At 50.6% G+C, this 20,451-nt stretch overlaps 1 protein-coding gene across 1 annotated transcript in view; it reads left to right on the forward strand.

Annotated features, from left to right (window-relative positions):
- The first annotated feature begins 2,601 nt into the window (after positions 1–2,601).
- LOC118228858 (glutamate receptor ionotropic, NMDA 3B-like) overlaps positions 2,602–20,451 on the forward strand; it is a 41,462-nt gene continuing 23,612 nt past the window's right edge. Inside the window, exon 1 of the mRNA XM_035420389.1 lies at positions 2,602–3,328. Within this exon, the coding sequence (XP_035276280.1) occupies positions 2,876–3,328 (453 nt within the window). The 5' untranslated portion in view covers positions 2,602–2,875. The remainder of the gene's footprint in view (positions 3,329–20,451) is intronic.

Consider the following 20,451-nt stretch of genomic DNA (forward strand, 5'->3'; position numbering starts at 1 on the left):
CTCACAGTGCTCCTGATTTACACAGCCTTCCTCACAGTGCTCCTGATTTACACACCCAGTGCTCCTGATTTACACAGCCTTCCTCACAGTGCTCCTGATTTACACAGCCTTCCTCACAGTGCTCCAGATTTACACAGCCTTCCTCACAGTGCTCCTGATTTACACACCCAGTGCTCCTGATTTACACAGCCTTCCTCACAGTGCTCCTGATTTACACAGCCTTCCTCACAGTGCTCCTGATTTACACAGCCTTCCTCACAGTGCTCCTGATTTACACAGCCTTCCTCACAGTGCTCCTGATTTACACAGCCTTCCTCACAGTGCTCCTGATTTACACAGCCTTCCTCACAGTGCTCCTGATTTACACAGCCTTCCTCACAGTGCTCCTGATTTACACAGCCTTCCTCACAGTGCTCCTGATTTACACACCCAGTGCTCCTGATTTACACAGCCTTTACATCCATAAAGATGTAAAACCCATGAAGATTCAGTGAAGCCAGTTTTTAAGAGCTCAATCAAGATCAATATGGTGTGATGGTTAGGGCTCTAACACATGCACAAACACTCACACATACACACTCACACACTCACACTCACACACTCTCACACACGCACACACTCACACACACACACATACACACTCACACACACACACGCTCAACCTCACACACACACACTCACACACTCTCTCACACATGCACACACTCACACACACACATACTCACACACACACATACACACTCACACACTCACACTTGTGAGTTTAGTGGCAGCTTTCTGGACAGGAAGTGAGTTTAGTGGCAGCTTTCTGGACAGGAAGTGAGTTTAGTGGCAGCTTTCTGGACAGGAAGTGAGTTTTGTGGCAGCTTTCTGGACAGGAAGTGAGTTTAGTGGCAGCTTTCTGGACAGGAAGTGAGTTTAGTGGCAGCTTTCTGGATAGGAAGTGAGTTTAGTGGCAGCTTTCTGGACAGGAAGTGAGTTTTGTGGCAGCTTTCTGGACAGGAAGTGAATTTAGCGGCAGCTTTCTGGACAGGAAGTGGCCAGTAAGGAAGTGCGCTGGGTGCTGAGGCGTTCCACCTCAATTAAGGCCCTTTTGACCTCATCTCAGTCTCTCACTCCAGTGTCATTATGGAATGAGCATCTCTACCACTGCCTCCTAGACAGGCTCAGGAAAAAAGAAATGGGCAAAAGCACTCTACTGAGAATTAATTTATACACAGTGTTACAATATGTGTACATTAAAATGCAGTGGATTTATAGCTTGGCCCAGCCCTTTAATTCAATATGCAATGTAAGATTCCTGCCCTCTGATAATGGCCAATTACAGGAGATTATGTGGGCCAGCCGGACCGGGGGCTAAGGGCTAAGGGCTAATGGTATTCGCAGAGTGAGTCCCATCTCTGATGCCTTTGTTGTAATGAGTCAGCGGCGGTACTCTGTACAAATCCGCCTGAAAGCGGTGCTCCGTGATGCACACATTCTGTCACAAAGACCTTCTCAGGACTAGAGTGGCTCTTTCGGATGCGTTAAAAGAGCAAGAGACTGGGTTTTAATAACTTCCTGTCCTCCCTGTTCTTCCCCCCCCCCGATTTCAAAGGCCCAGTGGCAGTTGGGAGGCCTCGTCCCGTCGCTCAGTGAATTTGGGGAAGCCGTGGAGCCCACGCAGCAGAGCCGCCATTGCGGTGGGGAGCCTTGTAACGGCACGGCTGGCTGCAAGGCGCACGCTCAGCCACAGGGGTCGCTGTAGAGCAGGAAGGCGCGTCCCATTACTCTTCACTGCTCACCTCCTTTCCTCCGCTCCCCCACTGCCACTCGTCTCCTACCCGTATGTGGAGGAAAGAAGGGGAGGACATGAGTTTGAAGCCGCTTCGATAATACAGCTCTGTGTGCTTGTTGGCCCCGCCCCTTAGGGCCAGTTAGGCCCCGCCCCTTATGGCCAATTGGCAGTTCCCCTTAGGGCTTCTTGACTGGGTGAGCGCTGGGTCTCCACAGGTAATTCCAGACTCTCTCAGAACGAGATCATTATGAAAGAAACGCCACTGAATGGGAAATTATTTATTTGATCGTAATGTATAATAAGGTATAGTGTTCAATACAGAAGAAAAAGCAGGCCAAAACCAATAAAACAACTAGAAATTAAATTCATGCTGGAACATTGAACATTCTAAAACGCATACATATTGGCTCCATCAGTATGTTATGTCATCGGTCTAACATATCTCACTGAAGGCGCATGCGGTAGCTGCACAAATTCTATTGAACACATTTTACTTCATACAGTGCCGTCAATCAATGTAATAACTCTAAAGTCAAAGTGAATATAAAAACGTTAGTGTGTTGTGAGGACGTTCTATTTAAATTCATTCGGTACGTAAGGCTACTTAAAGCTTAAATGTCCAGGCAATTTGGCAAATTTTGCCATTTGAAATTTAGCAAACATTTTTATAGACCCACTGGAGTTGCAGTTGCGATTCGCGGACCGAAATTATTAGCAAAAAGATGCGCACTGGCTGTAACATCAGAAGACGGACCTGTTGACGGTGCGAAACAGCGGCTTGTGTTCGAACGCTGCCCTCGTGATCACACAGCCCCCACCACACCCCGGCAGCGCCACCGCTGTCAGTCTCGCTGCTTATTGACTGCTCCGCCAGCGCTCACCGGGAAGGACACTCACCGGCGGGATCTGCGCCTTGCTCTCGCGCGCCCGCCTCCCTTCCAGTATCATAATTTTTCACATTCGCAGTGTAACTCAGCCCCTATGACACCACTCACACCGTCGTCAACGAGACGGAATTACGGACAGAGAAGAGAGGAAACCGGGGGAAAGAAATGCTCTCTTCTGACGAGACCACACTCCGACTGAGAGCCAAACAGGATGACTTCAACCTTCTGGAGATTCTTGACATACTTTTACTTGGGGTTCCAGGTCATTCTGCACGCCCTCATCGACCCGTGCCACCTCCACCCGCAGCCGTGCCACATCCTCGCGCGGATAGGGCACACGCTGCGCCTGGGCGCGCTCTTGCCTCCCCGTCGGCCGGCCAGGGTGCAGGCGGCCCTGAACCGCGCCCTCGCCGGACTCGGTCAAACCGGGGGCAACCACCTTCCTTACAACCTGAGCCTGGAAGTGCTGGCGCGAGAGCCGCCGCACGGAGACCCCGAGTCCCTCTTCACGTGCGTCTGCCAGACCATCGTTGTGCAGGGAGTCTCCGCTGTACTCGCGTTCCCGCAGACCCACGAAGAACTGGTGCAAGTGGAATTTATGGCTTCTTTTTTGGAAATACCGTTTATTAGCATTATAGAGCAAGGAGAACCGCTGCAGATACAGGTAAAGATTCAAATCGAATCGTTTTGGTGCTTCTTCGAGGTTTGGATTTGGCTCGCATGCATTTCACGATAGTTGCTAAAGTTTGGTCATTTAATTGGCTCGTGTTCTGTTTTCTTCCCCCGTACCGTGCTTTGACTAACAGAATTTTAATATGTGTGTCTCACTGGAATTTTCATACTTAAATCTCAGAACAGGCCAAATATTTGTGTGGTTTCGAGAGATAAAATGGAAAAGGTTTGTACACGAGTACACGCGTAAACGCCTGGAAAACGCTGTCAAGTGAGGTCTGACACGCGCACGCATCTGTACGGTTCTGTACAACCGAATCGTAATTGAGTTATGGCAAAGGGCTCACAATTGCGTTTGTGCGCAGAGCTTGTGGAATGCAGTTATTTTACCCATCTCGTGAACCGCGATGGATTTAGTGAAACCGACAAGTGACCAAACCTAACGGCATTGTTTCAAGTCACTGGAATTCTCATTACAAAAGTAACTCTGAATGGAATTCATTCCATGGACACACGTGTGGTGAGAGCACGAGACAATTAGCGGCTAGCGGAAAGCGAGTGCGCGCTACGTATACTGTACCGTGCCAGTGTGATCTGATCCGAGAGTACATAACAATACATAGTCCACACAATTAAGTCTTGGACCGAATTTTAAAACATACAGCACCCGGCACGTCGCGTTTATAGCGCGAAGCAAGAGCAGCTGTTATTTTGTGCACCCTTGAGAAATGCCACGGCAATTTACGGAGCTGAAATCTGAGAAATGATTCTCATCATTTTTTGGGACGGCCGGTAGCGGAAACATTATCAAAAGGATCCCGTGGCGTGAGAAGGCACGATGGCAGAAGAGAAGGATACGGTGTGTTTTCATATTTATATTTCATATGAGTGTTACTCATACCGTGTGTTGTAGAATGAGGCTACCACAGCGTCTCTACTGGTACTTAACTGCCCGACTGTCAGTTATTATAGGGACACTTCACTGTGACGCTTTACCGAGCAACATTCTTTTGCTCAGTCTTCTATTTGTCGCCAATTTTTTCTCTCTCTCACTCTCTCGCTATCTGACAATAAAAATATGATTGGATCAGACGAAAGACTGAGCTTAGTGTGTACTTCATCCCTCGGGAGCTGAGCGGACCTGTTTTGTATTCCCGGCACAGACCGCCCGTGCTTTCCACTTACCCCACTTCTGTTCATTTCCTGGCTGCCGCGGGGACAGACCGAGAGATGCTCTTCCGGCAGAACGAGCAGCGTGCATTTAATCTGCGGCCGGTCGCGCTCTTGAGAAGTTTTGCAAGGTTATCTTTTAGTCCGCGTGCCAGCGATGTGACCTTTGCGGGAAATGGTTTCCTAAAGGGACGAAGTAAGATGCTTCATAGAGCCCGGCACTGTATTGAGAGGACAGGGGGCATTTTGCGTCGCGCAGCTTTGCAGTTATCGTAGTGTACAGAGTATGAGACAGAACACAAAAAGCAAAGTTGTCTTCCGAGACCATGAGGACCCTCGTCTGATTCTCCTTTTTCCTCTGCTCTTGTACTGACTACTCATTTGTTTTTCTTTTCTTTGTGTGTGTGTGTGTGTGTGAGAGAGAGAGAGAGAGAGAGTGTGTGTGAGAGAGAGTACAATAAAGTGTTTGCTAATTATTTTCCCTAATTGTCTGCATATGACATTTAAATCTAGTATTGTGGAATAATGTCTTCTTCATAAGTGGCCTGTGTGTGCTGTTGGACTTGGCAGGGGTTTTGTCTATTTTAAACTGCTTGCATCACAAAACACTTTAACAAATTACAGGGAGAGAATAAAAGAGTAAATTTGACAGCCCACTGGCAGAGGCTCGCGGGCTCGTGTAATATCTGCCCAGTGAAACGGGCATTGAACGACCGCGGGACCGGCTGTGGACCACACAGAGACCGGCGTTCCGGGTACACTGGTCCAAAACCCAGAGTCAGGAGCCTGCAGCGTAAGGACCGGGCGTTTCCCTGGAGACGGGCAGCCAGTGATGTACTCATCAGTGATGTGATGTGAAACTAAACTGCTGTCGCGTCCTCTTCTTATTTATTTACTGGGATGGCGCGATTTATCTCCGCTACGCGTCGGACGCAGTAAAACGGACGTGCTGCACCCCGGCCCTGTGAGTTAGGCCGTATTTGAGTGTTCTTCTGTCCCGTTGCGGTGACAGTGAACAGCCTGTCTGTGTACGGGGCCCTGTAGTAAACATCTCCATTCAGAGAGCTACGGTCCCACCCCCCCCCCCCCCCCCCCCCCCCCCCCCCCCCGCCTCCCGCCTCCCGCATCCTAATGAGGTGATCAGCCCTGTGTTGTTCACACCGAACGTTCCGCTTTTGCTACTGCCGACTGTGGAACTGTTCTGATTCGCCGCCTGGTTGAATATTAATGAAGGGGGCGTGAGAAGTCCAGAGCATGCATCGCTGGCTTAGGAATACAGAAGCGGCTGTGACTGACTGGTGCATGCTGGGATAGGGAGCGGAGAGAGGGCAGGGGGACGTGGGTGGGTCTGGCCATCTGGTTTGGGCGTGAAGCTTCCCTGGCTCTGCCGCCGAGGGTGGGGCAGTGCTGACCTTTGAACTCTGACCCCTAAGGAGGGGGCATGAGTCTGAACATCTGGCTGCTGCCCACTTTTGTGCAGGTGTGTGTGTGTGTGTGTGTGTGTCTGTGTGTGTGTGCATGTTTCCTGTGCTCTGCCCTGCTGGTTTGGGTTCAGAACCAAACCTCATTACTGCGCTGAACAGCAACACCACAGGGTGGCACAGGGCTGCACAGGGCCCTCACATAGCAGCACAGAGCTCTCACAGGGCAGCACAGAGCTCTCACAGGGCAGCACAGCTCTCACAGGGCTGCACAGGGCAGCACAGGGCTCTCACAGGGCAGCACAGAGCTCTCACAGGGCTGCACAGGGCCCTCACATGGCAGCACAGAGCTCTCACAGGGCAGCACAGGGCAGCACAGAGCTCTCACAGGGCTGCACAGGGCAGCACAGCTCTCACAGGGCTGCACAGGGCAGCACAGGGCTCTCACAGGGCAGCACAGAGCTCGCACAGGGCTCTCATAGGGCAGCACAGAGCTCTCACAGGGCAGCACAGGGCTCTCACAGGGCTGCACAGGGTTGTACAGGGTTGCACAGGGTTGTACAGGGTTGCACAGGGCTCTCACTCCTGTGCCAGACTGACTGCTCCTCTGTCTGCAACGAGAAACACTCCTTTTTAATCTTACTTGTCCTTTCATATAAGTAGCCAGATCTCAAAAATCAAGGTTGTCAATATTTGATTTTATTTATTTATTTATTTATTTTTTGCGGATAACCCTAACCTGTACTCCTATTGTAAAATCAAAGCATCAGCGCACCTGTCTGTTCCTCCAGCGCTACCCGTTGTTTGGGACGGCATCAAAGCGCTCTGATCTGTTTGAAGGCTTGTTGCCGTGGCTTCCGTTAAAAATCACCATTTTGACGCGTCGGCTCTTTTTTTTTCTTTTTTTTTTTTTTGCATCGACGAGCTTCAAAGCCCCCCATCAAGGGCACGAGCGCGTTTATGAGAAGAAGGAACAAATTGTGGAATTAATTATTTTTTTTGCGGTAGCGGTCTCTATTAGCTGTCCGTATGCTTGGCTAGCTCTCGCTAATGGGGTGCAGTCACAACTGCTTCCGCGCTCATTATCAAAGCCTAATTATTAGTTTAGGCAAATACTGCGAGCGAGCATGAGGCGGTGGCGGCGTTTCTTAACCTCTCTGATGTCATTCTGTCAGACTCAGACACACATAGTGCCGCTGCAGCAGAAGACACGCACAACATCGCGGCCACATCTCATAACTTTTATGTTCTTATTGGGATATTGAACCGTTTTCCTCATCAAAGGTTTTTTTTTTCTGACGTGATTGATCCTACCATTGCTCCTCTCTCCCTCCTCTCTCCTCCCTTCTCTCTCTCCCCCCTCTCCCTCCTCTCTCTCTCCCCTCTCCCTCCTCTCTCCTCCCTCCTCTCTCCCTCCTCTCTCCTCCCTTCTCTCTCCCCCCTGTCTCCCTCCTCTCTCCTCCCTCCTCTCTCCTCTCTCTCTCCCTCCTCTCTCCCTCCTCTCTCCTCCCTCCTCTCTCCTCTCTCTCTCCCTCCTCTCTCCCTCCTCTCTCCTCCCTTCTCTCTCCCTCCTCTCTCCCTCCTCTCTCCTCCCTCCTCTCTCCTCCCTTCTCTCTCCCTCCTCTCTCCCTCCTCTCTCCTCCCTTCTCTCTCCCTTCTCTCTCCCTCCTCTCTCCCTCCTCTCTCCCTCCTCTCTCCTCCCTTCTCTCTCCCTTCTCTCTCCCTCCTCTCTCCTCCCTTCTCTCTCCCTCCTCTCTCCCTCCTCTCTCCTCCCTCCTCCCTCCTCTCTCCTCTCTCCCTCCTCCCTCCTCCCTCCTCTCTCCTCCCTCCTCTCTCCCTCCTCTCTCCCTCCTCTCTCTCCCTCCTCTCTCCTCCCTCCTCTCTCTCTCCCTCCTCTCTCCTGTCTCCTCGGGGCAGATTCTCTTTTGTATTAAAAACAGGGGATGCTGACATTAGCAGAAAGGCTGGGCGGGTGCTCTAAATGGAAAGGATGCTCTAAACCCAGGACCTTGGCGGATTGGCGCTCAGCAGTGTGCGTGCTGGACATGCCTGATGAAGGTTATTAAGTTTAATTAAGCTTGAGCTTAGAGAAAACAGAACTGTGGGGGGTTTTATGTCTGAAAAGAAAGACGTATTAAAGATGCATGGATTTGGTCTGAGCTTACAGCAGCTATCTGAGTCTTTACCAAACAGCTCAAGGCACACATACTGCTTTAAAAAGGTTGGGTCTATTCCTTATGCAACATGCCGGATGACTGCGCTTGTATTTACATCCTTGTCCGGCTGAAAGCCAGTTTTCAAAGGTGTGTAGGTTTTGGGGGGGGGTAGTTGGTTGGGAGGGGTAATTGGTTGGGGGTAGTTGGTTTGGGGGCAGTTACATTTATTTGTAACTTTGGATGGGAGGGCAGTTGGTTGGGGGGGTAGTTGATTGGGAGGGTAGTTGGTTGGGTGGCAGTTAGTTGGGGGGTAGTTGTTTGGGGGCAGTTAGTTGGGGGGGCAGTTGGATGAGAGGGGTAGTTTGTTGGGGGTAGATGGTTGAGGGGATAGTTGTTTGGGGGGGGGCAGTTGGTTGAGGGGGGGTGGTTGGGGAGATAGTTGTTTCGGGGGTAGTTGTTGGGGGGGGTAGATGGTTGGGGGCAGTTGTTTGAGGTTGGTAGTTGGTTGGGGGGGGGGTAGATTGTTGGGTTGGGGTAATGTGCTTTGAGCTGCTGTCCGGTGAGAAAAGCGCAAAAAAACCAAGGAATTATTTTGACTGTTATTAATCCCATCTCTGCTGAGCGTCGGTCGTAAACAGGAAGTGGAACTGTAGCAGTGCGTGCGCTCCGTTTGGATGCGCCCCCGTGCCTTGGATTATGTGGGAGAAAAGGCAGATCGAACCGCTTTAAATGGAGTGGAATGTGTCAGTCGGTGGCAGCGGTCACACGTACGTCCGTTATGCTTGACTGCGCGTGATGATTGTTGTCTTTTCAATATGTCTTTGCCTTGAGTCAATGAGAAGTCCAGGGGTCAGAAAGCAAAAAAGACCTGTCATGTGTTTCTTCCACCCATGATCACAGCCAGCTGATTTCACTAATGGCTTAAGAATTGTGCTAATTAAAAAATCCTGTTACAAAATACGGGGCAGGACTTTTTCTGGACCTGGATTTTCCACCTCTGCCTAGAGTTGAAATAGACAGAATTCGGATTGGAAACCGCGCCCATTCAGTATAAATTCGGCACATGCCGGTCGGGTTTTGGAGCGCACCCACCGATTATGGAGAACTGCGTTTGAATGAGGTACTTCAAACGAAAGCACACCTGGTAGCGTGAATCCAGGTCAACAGAGGAGGGAAGCCACGCCCACTGGTCCAGCACCAGGTGCAAGCGTAGGAGAGCTGGTCCACAACAACACCTGTTCGTTACCCACCTGTGTGCATAGCCCCAGAGGATGCGAGTTACCTGCCGGCGAGCGGCCCCGCTAATGTTCCCCGCGGCAAGATTAGAAGTGAAACGAAGAGCCGGTTTCTGTCAAAATCCCAATTCTAGCATTTATATCTTTACAAAAAAAGGGTGGCCGCTCTTTTCACTAAGAAGATACGCCGCTACGCAGCCCTTTGAACTCGTGCGGCTAGTTTATTGTTCATCTCGCATTGTATAAATGAACCAGCGGAGCGGAAGAGAAACGAACTAACGTAACTTGAAGAATGTGATTCAGATCTTATCGGGAAATCGCCAGCTCTACAGTGCCGGTACAGTGCGCCGGGTAAAGTGTTTTTTAAAGCCCCGTTTTTCACTTTAATTACAAAACAGCGATAAAGGATCTTATCTTCTAATGTTCAGTGTGTCTCGGCGGGTAAGCTGGTCTGTTAGATAAATAACTATCTGTATCTCTCGGCTTTGGTTGTTTTTTTTTTAATGTACATTAGAGCAAAGCATATTGGAGTTTAGGAGTGAACTTGTTTTTCTGGGTTTCACCTCAATGCGACGTGTTTATCATTGAGATGTGTGTGCTTTGCAGAGGGGATGGAACGGAGGTCAGCTGAAGGCCTGGAGCCTGTTTCACACAGGATTACTGAGTAGGCTGGATAACTGCACGGAGTAAAACACAGCTCTTTATTTATTTATTTGTTTATTTCTTACCTGATTTGGAAAGGTTCTGTGTTTATCCAGCAAATTCAAATCCTGCTTCATGAATTACCCCCCAGGATTACTGAATTGGCCAAATATACCGGAACAGCTTTTTACTTCAGTCCATCTTCCTGATTTGAGAGGTTTCCGGGTTTTACCAAGTGCAGTTATCCAGCTAACTCAGTATTCCTGCTCTGTGATACAGGGTTTTACTCAGTGCAGTTATCCAGCTAACTCAGTTATCCTGCTCTGTGATACAGGGTTTTACTCAGTGCAGTTATCCAGCTAACTCAGTAACCCTGCTCTGTGATACAGGGTTTTACTCAGTGCAGTTATCCATCTAACTCAGTAATCCTGCTCTGTGATACAGGGTTTTACTCAGTGCAGTTATCCATCTAACTCAGTAATCCTGCTCTGTGATACAGGGTTTTACTCAGTGCAGTTATCCAGCTAACTCAGTAATCCTGCTCTGTGATACAGGGTTTTACTCAGTGCAGTTATCCAGCTAACTCAGTATTCCTGCTCTGTGATACAGGGTTTTACTCAGCGCAGTTATCCAGCTAACTCAGTAATCCTGCTCTGTGATACAGGGTTTTACTCAGCGCAGTTATCCAGCTAACTCAGTAATCCTGCTCTGTGATACAGGGTTTTACTCAGCGCAGTTATCCAGATAACTCAGTAATCCTGCTCTGTGATACAGGGTTTTACTCAGTGCTGTTATCCAGCTAACTCAGTAATCCTGCTCTGTGAGACAGGGTTTTACTCAGTGCAGTTATCCAGCTAACTCAGTAATCCTGCTCTGTGACACAGGGTTTTACTCAGTGCAGTTATCCAGCTAACTCAATAATCCTGCTCTGTGATACAGGGTTTTACTCAGCGCAGTTATCCAGCTAACTCAATAACCCTGCTCTGTGATACAGGGTTTTACTCAGCGCAGTTATCCAGCTAACTCAGTAATCCTGCTTCCTGATACAGGGTTTTACTCAGCGCAGTTATCGAGATAACTCAGTAATCCTGCTCTGTGATACAGGGTTTTACTCAGTGCAGTTATCCAGCTAACTCAGTAATCCTGCTCTGTGATACAGGGTTTTACTCAGTGCTGTTAACCAGCTAACTCAGTAACCCTGCTCTGTGATACAGGGTTTTACTCAGCGCAGTTATCCAGATAACTCAGTAACCCTGCTCTGTGATACAGGGTTTTACTCAGTGCAGTTATCCAGATAACTCAGTAATCCTGCTCTGTGATACAGGGTTTTACTCAGTGCTGTTATCCAGCTAACTCAGTAATCCTGCTCTGTGATACAGGGTTTTACTCAGCGCAGTTATCCAGCTAACTCAGTAATCCTGCTCTGTGACACAGGGTTTTACTCAGTGCAGTTATCCAGCTAACTCAGTAATCCTGCTCTGTGATACAGGGTTTTACTCAGTGCAGTTATCCAGATAACTCAGTAATCCTGCTCTGTGACACAGGGTTTTACTCAGTGCAGTTATCCAGCTAACTCAGTAAGCCTGCTCTGTGACACATGGCCCTGGAGAGTGGGTGCCCATTTCCCTCGGTTACTCTGATTTAATTAGCTAATTGGCTGTTCTTGCCAAAGCCACTTCTCTCGTAGATTAGATTGCAGTGGAACGTGTCATGTGGAGATGCAAGAGCAGCCTTCAACTGTCTTTTACGAGCCCACCAACAGCGCCGGCGTGAGGGGGGGGTGGGGGTGGTAATAATTCTAAGGGCCGAAGCCGGGGGGGGGGGGGGGGGGGGGGGGGTTTGGGGGGGGGGGGTCGTGTGTGTCACAAATTATTTGAAATATGCCCTTCGCCCCCCCGCTAAGTGGATCAGTGTGTTTCTTCTGCCCTACCCATAAATATAGGTCAGATGTTGGGTTGCTTAAGTGTGACTGAATTGCTGGAGGATTTTGAGGCGAAAACGAACAGCAGCAGCCTCTGTGTCTCTAAGCGCCCCCACGGGCTCCGGGCAGTACTCTGGGGTTCAAGGGCCTCCGCGTTTGTGCTCTTGCGCCTCAGAGCCGGAGGCGTTCCGAGGGGCGGACCTTTCACAGAGAGATTGGGGTGGGGGTCCCCGCTCCGGAAGCAGGATGGAGAAAATGGCTTCGGTCCGCCGAGCTCGCCCCCCCAGTCCGGAGCACGCAGCGTTCCGGTGCGGCATTCCGGTGCGGCGTTCCGGTGTATGGTCCTGGGAGGAATGGCTCCACGCTGCCAAGCTGCTGAAAAGGCCCGTCTGTAAACACGTTTCTGGGAAACGGCATGCCCTGCATTTCTAGCCAAAAGGTATCAGTTAAGTTTCTGTTGCAAGATGTGTGCTGCTTTGGATTTTGATTGAAGCATTTGTTGCTTTTTAAGTCTGGGACTAAGCTTTGTGTCTTGGGCCGGGGTCTTGCCTGTCTGTAAGGTCGTTGAAGCGGCAGTCTTCATACCTGTAGAGAGAACCTCCTTGGCAGATTGATAATCTTGCAGAGCAGCTGGCTGCAAATTTATCTCCCACATCTTTGGCTTAAATATCCATCAATCCTCAGCCATGTTCCCCTAGTCAGCTGTAGGAATAATACCACGATGTTCCTCCCTGTGTTCAGTCTGTGTTTGCTGCCCGTACCTGTGTTCAGCAGATGCATAGACCCACACACACACACACACACACGCACGCAAGCAGATGCGTAGACACACACACACACACACACGCTCTCTCTCATTCTCTCAGTGACCGCACGTGTCTGAATAGCTGTATTAGCGATGTGTAAATTACCTGCAGGAGAGGACCGTAATCTGTGGCAGGTGTGTGCGTGTGATAGGGTGAGTTATTTTTGGCGCCTGAAGGCCTTGGGGATGTAAACCCGCCATCGCTGCGCTCTGTTCGCATTCAACAGGCCCTGGCTTACCGCCGCCGGACTCATCCGTGCGATTGGAGGGGTTTGTGCGCTCCAGGGATTTCTCCGGAAGCACGGGCTCGTGCCAAAAACAGAGCTGAGTGGTGTTTACACTGGTTGAGGGGGGCGGGGGCTGATTCTTTAGGGCTACTCAACCCTGATTCTTCAGGGCTGCTCAACCCTGATTCTTTAGGCCACTCAACCCTGATTCATTGGGCCACTCAACCCTGATTCATTGGGCCACAGTGCCCACAGGCTTTTTGTCCCAGCCTGGTCAGTTAGCCGCCCGTCCCTCCTCATCGCTGTGCTGATTGGCTGATTGATGGATGTCCTCTCTCTCCCAGTGTGAGTGTTTTTAACGAGTGAGCGAGTGGCTGCCAGACAGGCTGGCCCTCGGCCCGGAGGCCTGGAACCCTTCAGCCCCTCCTCCCCAAAACCCTGGCGCCTCCCCGACCCTCTCTTCCCGACCCCTGAATCCTTCGCTGAATCCGTCCACTGCCGTCTGTGCCTTGCGTCCCGTGAACACAGAAACCCGGCCAGCCCTCAAAGGGGCTCCTCCCAGCAGGAAGGGGTCCTGCGTGGACTGTGCTCGGAGGGGGGGTGGTGTACTACGCTCCGGGGGGGTGGGGGGGAGGCGCACTCGTCGGTGGATAACGGCCGCTCTTTTGAGTGCGCTTTGTCCTCGTCTGAGTTGGATCTCTGAATCGATACGGCCATTTGCCTGGGGGTGAGATGCGCTGGCTGCACTGATACTGCACCTGTTAGGAACTGTGGCCCTGGGACAGGGTAAAACACTGCAGAAATTTGCCTGTGTTCAGCCCTGTAAAAGTGGTGTCTTCAGACAGGCCATCTCACGGGGCACCTAAGAAGAGGCCCTCCTGTGTGAAGGGGGCATTTAATTCAGCCGCCGGGTGAGGGTGACGGGGGCGTGGCGCGCTTTGACCCGGGTCTGACCATGTTTACGGAGACGGCCGGGTCTGACCGTGTTTATGGAGACGGCCGGGTCTGACCGTGTTTATGGAGATGGCCGGGTCTGACCGTGTTTATGGAGATGGCCGGGTCTGACCGTGCTTACGGAGACGGCCGGGTCTGACCGTGTTTACGGAGACGGCCGGGTCTGACCGTGTTTACAGAAACATTTACACCGAACGGCAGGGTCCTTGATGCGCTCTCCTTTTGCCTGCTGTGAGATGGAGCCATCTTTATCATGATTTAATAACCTAAATGAGAAATGCATTCTGTTTTATTAGCAGTTATTGAGAAGTGCTTTCTTGATTTGGAATTGTTTTGTCAGCAATTATTGAGAGACGTTCTTTTGAGAAAATTGTTCATTGTGAGCGGTTAATGAAAAATCTGTTTTTAGTAAAAACGGTGTTTGTTGGTAATTGTTTTCACCTGTGCTGGTGTGTATGTGCTGCAGGGGGCGGGGCTATACAGGTGTGTATGTTCTGCAGGGGGCGGGGTTTAGTAGTCATTACCATTCAATTCACCCTGTTGGTGTTGATTGACAGGTGATGTTGTGTGCAGTGATGTTAAAGGCACACAGAACCTGGGCTGCACTAGTGCGTCCGGCTGAAGGTGTACTACAGTGCGGTGTTGCCATGAGGAGGCCCGCTGGTCCAGATTCGAGCCCTGACCGCTCCGGTGTCAGCCCGCCGTCGACTGTAGCGTTGCTCGGCAACGGAGTAGAATGTGGAGTACAACCAAGTTTAAATTTTACCAGCACGTGAGTACCATGTCGCACACTGCACAATCCATGCCAAAACTGGGTAAACTTCTTACATAATGAGACCTTTAGCACAAGGGAGCCAGGAGGTCTACGTGCTTCGCAGTGAAGAAAAGCAAAATGCATGCATAAACAAATAGTTTAAAATGCTTACAGACTCAAACGCAGGAATAAAAGACAGAAAATTCTGTCTTCAGGGCAGCTTATACGGTTTGATTTTGTTTGATGCTAATCCATTCAGCTAGCTAGCTGTCCAAGGGAGACGTGCGGCTTTGCAGCAGAAACCTAATTATTTCATAGTGTAAGTGGGTTAGGGAGGTTAGTGACAAGCCAAGCGATGAGTAAGCTAAGTAGCAGCAGTTCGGGGAATAGCGTTTGACAGGTGGATTGCTGTGGATGTTGAGGCCTTCCGCTCGGCGCCTGGTTCTGCGTGCGCTGCAGTACGGTCTCACCGGAGGCCTTTTCCTGCTCCTACCTTCATGCTTTTATCGCCAGTGTGCTGAACTCGGTGTTGCCTGCTGTTTAACTGCAGCTGCCAAGCAGCAGCCCGTTTCCCTATATTTCATTCGAAACGTCCTGCATAATTTTACCATCTGCTGAAATATTATTCACATAATCTTCTTGTAACTGTTTTGTTTCTGGTGTTATTGCCGAGGTCATTTCTCCACGTACGGGATTGATACTGTATCTGTACAGCCACACAGTGCGCTGATGTCCTGAGCTGAGGGGCTGGGCCTGGGTGAATGACCACAGCCTCAACACTACGGCCTCCCTGCGTCAGTCCTGTTCTCACATCTTCAGCCTCTGGCATCGCGAGTCGTGGCTCCTGGCATTCGCCAGCGATGGCATTAGCTGGCATCAGTTTAACTGTGTTCTTTTGGTGGAACCCGAGAGAGAGAGAGAGAGAGTCTCCATAATGTCTTTCTCTGGGATAATGAAGGCAGCACCTTTTAATGAAGAACCGGGCAAACGATCATCTTACTGTCTGCTTGGGGACTGTAGACACACTGCTTACAGAGAGAGAGAGAGAGAGAGAGAGAGAGAGGGAGAGAGAGAGAGAGGGAGGGAAGGGGGGGAGAGAGAGAGTGAATGAGGAAGACAGAGTGAGGGAAATAGAGAGTGAAAGGGAGCGAGAGACAGAGTGAGGAAGAGAGAGGGTGATGGAGTGAGGAAGAGAGAGAGAAAGAGGGAGAGAGAAAGAGAGGGGGTGATGGAGGGAGAGACAGAGCCAGAGAGAGAGATGAATAATGACCTTTGCAAACATATCATTGTATAACACATAACCCCTTTTGTGGCACACATATCGACACACCCACCGACACACACACCGGTGCACGTTGGCACACACTGACACAGGCCGGTACATGCTGGCACACGCACTGGCACACACACTGGCACACGCACTGGCACACACACTGGCACATGCTGGCACTCACACTGGCGCACACACTGGCACATGCTGGCACTCACACTGGCGCGCACACCTTCCTGTGAGACTGCTCTGGAGTACTGCTCCAAACAGGTCTGTGGCTGGTGCACCCAGTGCATTCTGGGTAAGCACCGTCACCTGCCAACAAATTTCCAAGAACAAAGCAGCTCCCCCCCACTTGGCCTGCATCATTATGGCCTCTCTGGGTCACACCTCTCTGTAGCATGTTTACCATGTCCACACGCTCACTTAGGTCCACTTCTGTGTTTCCACGGTTCCTCTACACGGGCAGTCAGGCACACGTATGCGCACGCGCGCACACACATGCAGCACACTCACAAGCGGACATGTGTACACACACACGCACGCGCATGCACACACACACACCAGTCCTCCTGTGCCAGCTGTTATGGGTGTGAAATAACAGCAAGCAGATCGGTGGCCATTCCTCCTGACGAGCTGAAGCTGTTCGAACGCTGAGCTCTGAGGTCCTTTCAACCAATCAGCTCTGCGGTTTATCAGATCAGATCGGGGGGGGGGGCAGAGCCGTGCTCTTGCGCTGGTCTCAGCTTGTATGAGCTGGACGGGGTTGTGTCAATAACCCAGAGCTGATGAAGCGTAGGAATATTATGCTCTCCGTGGTGCTGCTGCTGCTTAGCCGGGCTAACAGATTAAGGAGCACACACACTCCCTCTGGAGACCAGCTCCAGCTCCGCTCTGTTCTGTGAGGCTAACAGATTAAGGAGCACACACACTCCCTCTGGAGACCAGCTCTGCTCCGCTCTGTTCTGTGAGGCTAACAGATTAAGGAGCACACACACTCCCTCTGGAGACCAGCTCCAGCTCCGCTCTGTTCTTCGATGCTAACAGATTAAGGAGCACACACACTCCCTCTGGAGACCAGCTCCGCGGCGTGTGCTAACAAACAGGCGGTTTGGCGCGTACAGCAGGCAGATGTAAGCAGTCAAACAGCCCCCACTCTACCGCGCACTCGCACCCCCAAGCCTGATCTCTCCAGCTGCTTAATTAAACAACAAAAATTTAAATTGATTTCGTTTTTCCTTGTTTGCTGTGCAACTAAAAACGTGGAACTGAATGGGCATGAAGTACCGCTTTTCCTCTGGAAGAGAGAAAAATACAGAAGTAAAAACCCTTTTAAAAGCTTGCAGGTCTCTGTAGCCTCACTTTCAGCGTGTTTGTTAGCCTTCTTTCCTTTTTCTCGTTTAAAAAATTTGGTGCCCAAAGTGGACTGAGCATCTCCAGTTGTTCCCGCGCCAATTTGGAAACGGCCAGTCGCCCGCGACCGCAGCTGAGAACCTCACTGCCAGCCCGGGGGGGGGGGGGGGTGCGGGGGTGCGGACACCCACAGTTCTCCTCCGAATACGCGGCGGTGCTGCCAGCCGCGCCTTATCGCCCCGCCAACAGCAGCTGCGCTGGCGCGGGGTGGAGTCAGAGGAAGACCTTTCAGACGCGCTGTTCACACACACAGTCCATAGTCACCTGGTCTGCCTGTGGGGTGGATAGCGATGCACCCCTAACTGACTGAGCCCTCCCGTTCCCTGGGCGGGGCAGTAGGTCACTGTGCAGCACCCTGCGGAGCTCCTGGTCCCGGTCCCGGTCCCGGTCCGGGTTCGAGCGAACGAGGCCTCCTGCAGCCCCTGTCCTTCTCTGTAACCCAGCTTCGTACGAGCCCTCCTGCAGCCCCTGTCCTTCTCTCTGTAACCCAGCCTCGTACGAGGCCTCCTGCTGCCCCTGTCCTTCTCTCTCTAACCCAGCCTCGTACGAGCCCTCCTGCTGCCCCTGTCCTTCTCTCTCTAACCCAGCCTCGTACAAGCCCTCCTGCTGCCCCTGTCCTTCTCTGTAACCCAGCCTCGTACGAGCCCTCCTGCTGCCCCTGTCCTTCTCTGTAACCCAGCCTCGTACGAGCCCTCCTGCTGCCCCTGTCCTTCTCTCTCTAACCCAGCCTCGTACGAGCCCGTTGGCAGCCTTGTGCTTAACTGCAATAATCTTGCACGGCATGCTGGGAGGAGCTTTTGTTTGTAACCTTCGCCGTGGTCTGAAGACTCATCGCTTCAGACTGTACCTGGACTAACTATCACTACTCTGCAGGGCACTCCCAATCTTCAGACTGTACCTGGACTAACTATCACTACTCTGCAGGGCACTCCCAATCTTCAGACTGTACCTGGACTAACTATCACTACTCTGCAGGGCACTCCCAATCTTCAGACTGTACCTGGACTAACTATCACTACTCTGCAGCGCACTCCCAATCTTCAGACTGTACCTGGACTAACTATCACTACTCTGCAGGGCACTCCCAATCTTCAGACTGTACCTGGACTAACTATCACTACTCTGCAGGGCACTCCCAATCTTCAGACTGTACCTGGGCTAACTATCACTACTCTGCAGGGCACTCCCAATCTTCAGACTGTACCTGGACTAACTATCACTACTCTGCAGCGCACTCCCAATCTTCAGACTGTACCTGGACTAACTCACTACTCTGCAGGGCACTCCCAATCTTCAGACTGTACCTGGACTAACTATCACTACTCTGCAGCGCACTCCCAATCTTCAGACTGTACCTGGACTAACTATCACTACTCTGCAGGGCACTCCCACTCTAGCATCACTGCTATCACTTACACTTTGTTCCTGTAGCACTTTCATATTACATGTACCTCCATCCAGCACATATATTAAACTTGTATCGTTGTCTTGATGTTGTAGCTTGTTGTCATGCCTCCTAGTTTGACTTAACATTACTCTCTGATCTAGCTTATGATTACTGGGCGAACTGGAGTTAATGTGTTCATGGCTGTGAATAACTGCTACATAGTATTGTACCTTAATCAGACGTGTGTTTTGTAGTTGTTCCAGTGACCTTCGGCATGCACTTACTGTACGTCGCTTTGGATAAAAATGGCTGCCAAAGAAATGTAATGTTACCCACTTTTACCTTATGTAATGGGAAATTCCCTGCTGAATGTTGATTGGCCGGGTGACTCGCCTTGCTACTTTCCATTTGCTCACTTGCTGTGCGTACATCAGCTCAGATTAGAACAGTGCATCACTGCTGTTCGTTAGCGGGTACTTGCTCAGATTAGAACAGTGTATCACTGCTGTTCATTAGCGGGTACTTGCTCAGATTAGAACAGTGTATCACTGCTGTTCGTTAGCGGGTACTTGCTCAGATTAGAACAGTGTATCACTGCTGTTCATTAGCGGGTACTTGCTCAGATTAGAACAGTGTATCACTGCTGTTCATTGGCGGGTACTTGCTCAGATTAGAACAGTGTATCACTGCTGTTCGTTAGCGGGTACTTGCTCAGATTAGAACAGTGTATCCCTGCTGTTCATTAGCGGGTACTTGCTCAGATTAGAACAGTGTATCACTGCTGTTCGTTAGCGGGTACTTGCTCAGATTAGAACAGCGTATCACTGCTGTTCGTTAGCGGGTACTTGCTCAGATTAGAACAGTGTATCGCTGCTGTTCGTTAGCGGGTACTTGCTCAGATTAGAACAGTGTGTCACTGCTGTTCGTTAGCGGGTACTTGCTCAGATTAGAACAGTGTATCGCTGCTGTTCGTTAGCGGGTACTTGCTCAGATTAGAACAGTGTGTCACTGCTGTTCGTTAGCGGGTACTTGCTCAGATTAGAACAGTGTATCACTGCTGTTCATTAGCGGGTACTTGCTCAGATTAGAACAGCGTATCACTGCTGTTCGTTAGCGGGTACTTGCTCAGATTAGAACAGTGTATCGCTGCTGTTCGTTAGCGGGTACTTGCTCAGATTAGAACAGTGTATCACTGCTGTTCGTTAGCGGGTACTTGCTCAGATTAGAACAGTGTATCGCTGCTGTTCGTTAGCGGGTACTTGCTCAGATTAGAACAGTGTATCACTGCTGTTCGTTAGCGGGTACTTGCTCAGATTAGAACAGTGTATCGCTGCTGTTCGTTAGCGGGTACTTGCTCAGATTAGAACAGTGTATCGCTGCTGTTCGTTAGCGGGTACTTGCTCAGATTAGAACAGTGTATCGCTGCTGTTCGTTAGCGGGTACTTGCTCAGATTAGAACAGTGTATCACTGCTGTTCGTTAGCGGGTACTTGCTCAGATTAGAACAGTGTATCGCTGCTGTTCGTTAGCGGGTACTTGCTCAGATTAGAACAGTGTATCGCTGCTGTTCCTTAGCGGGTACTTGCTCAGATTAGAACAGTGTATCCCTGCTGTTCCTTAGCGGGTTCTTGCTCAGATTAGAACAGTGTATCACTGCTGTTCGTTAGCGGGTACTTGCTCAGATTAGAACAGTGTATCCCTGCTGTTCGTTAGCGGGTACTTGCTCAGATTAGAACAGTGTATCCCTGCTGTTCGTTAGCG

Source organism: Anguilla anguilla, chromosome 6, assembly GCF_013347855.1.
Source record: "Anguilla anguilla isolate fAngAng1 chromosome 6, fAngAng1.pri, whole genome shotgun sequence".
Lineage (NCBI taxonomy): Eukaryota > Metazoa > Chordata > Actinopteri > Anguilliformes > Anguillidae > Anguilla > Anguilla anguilla.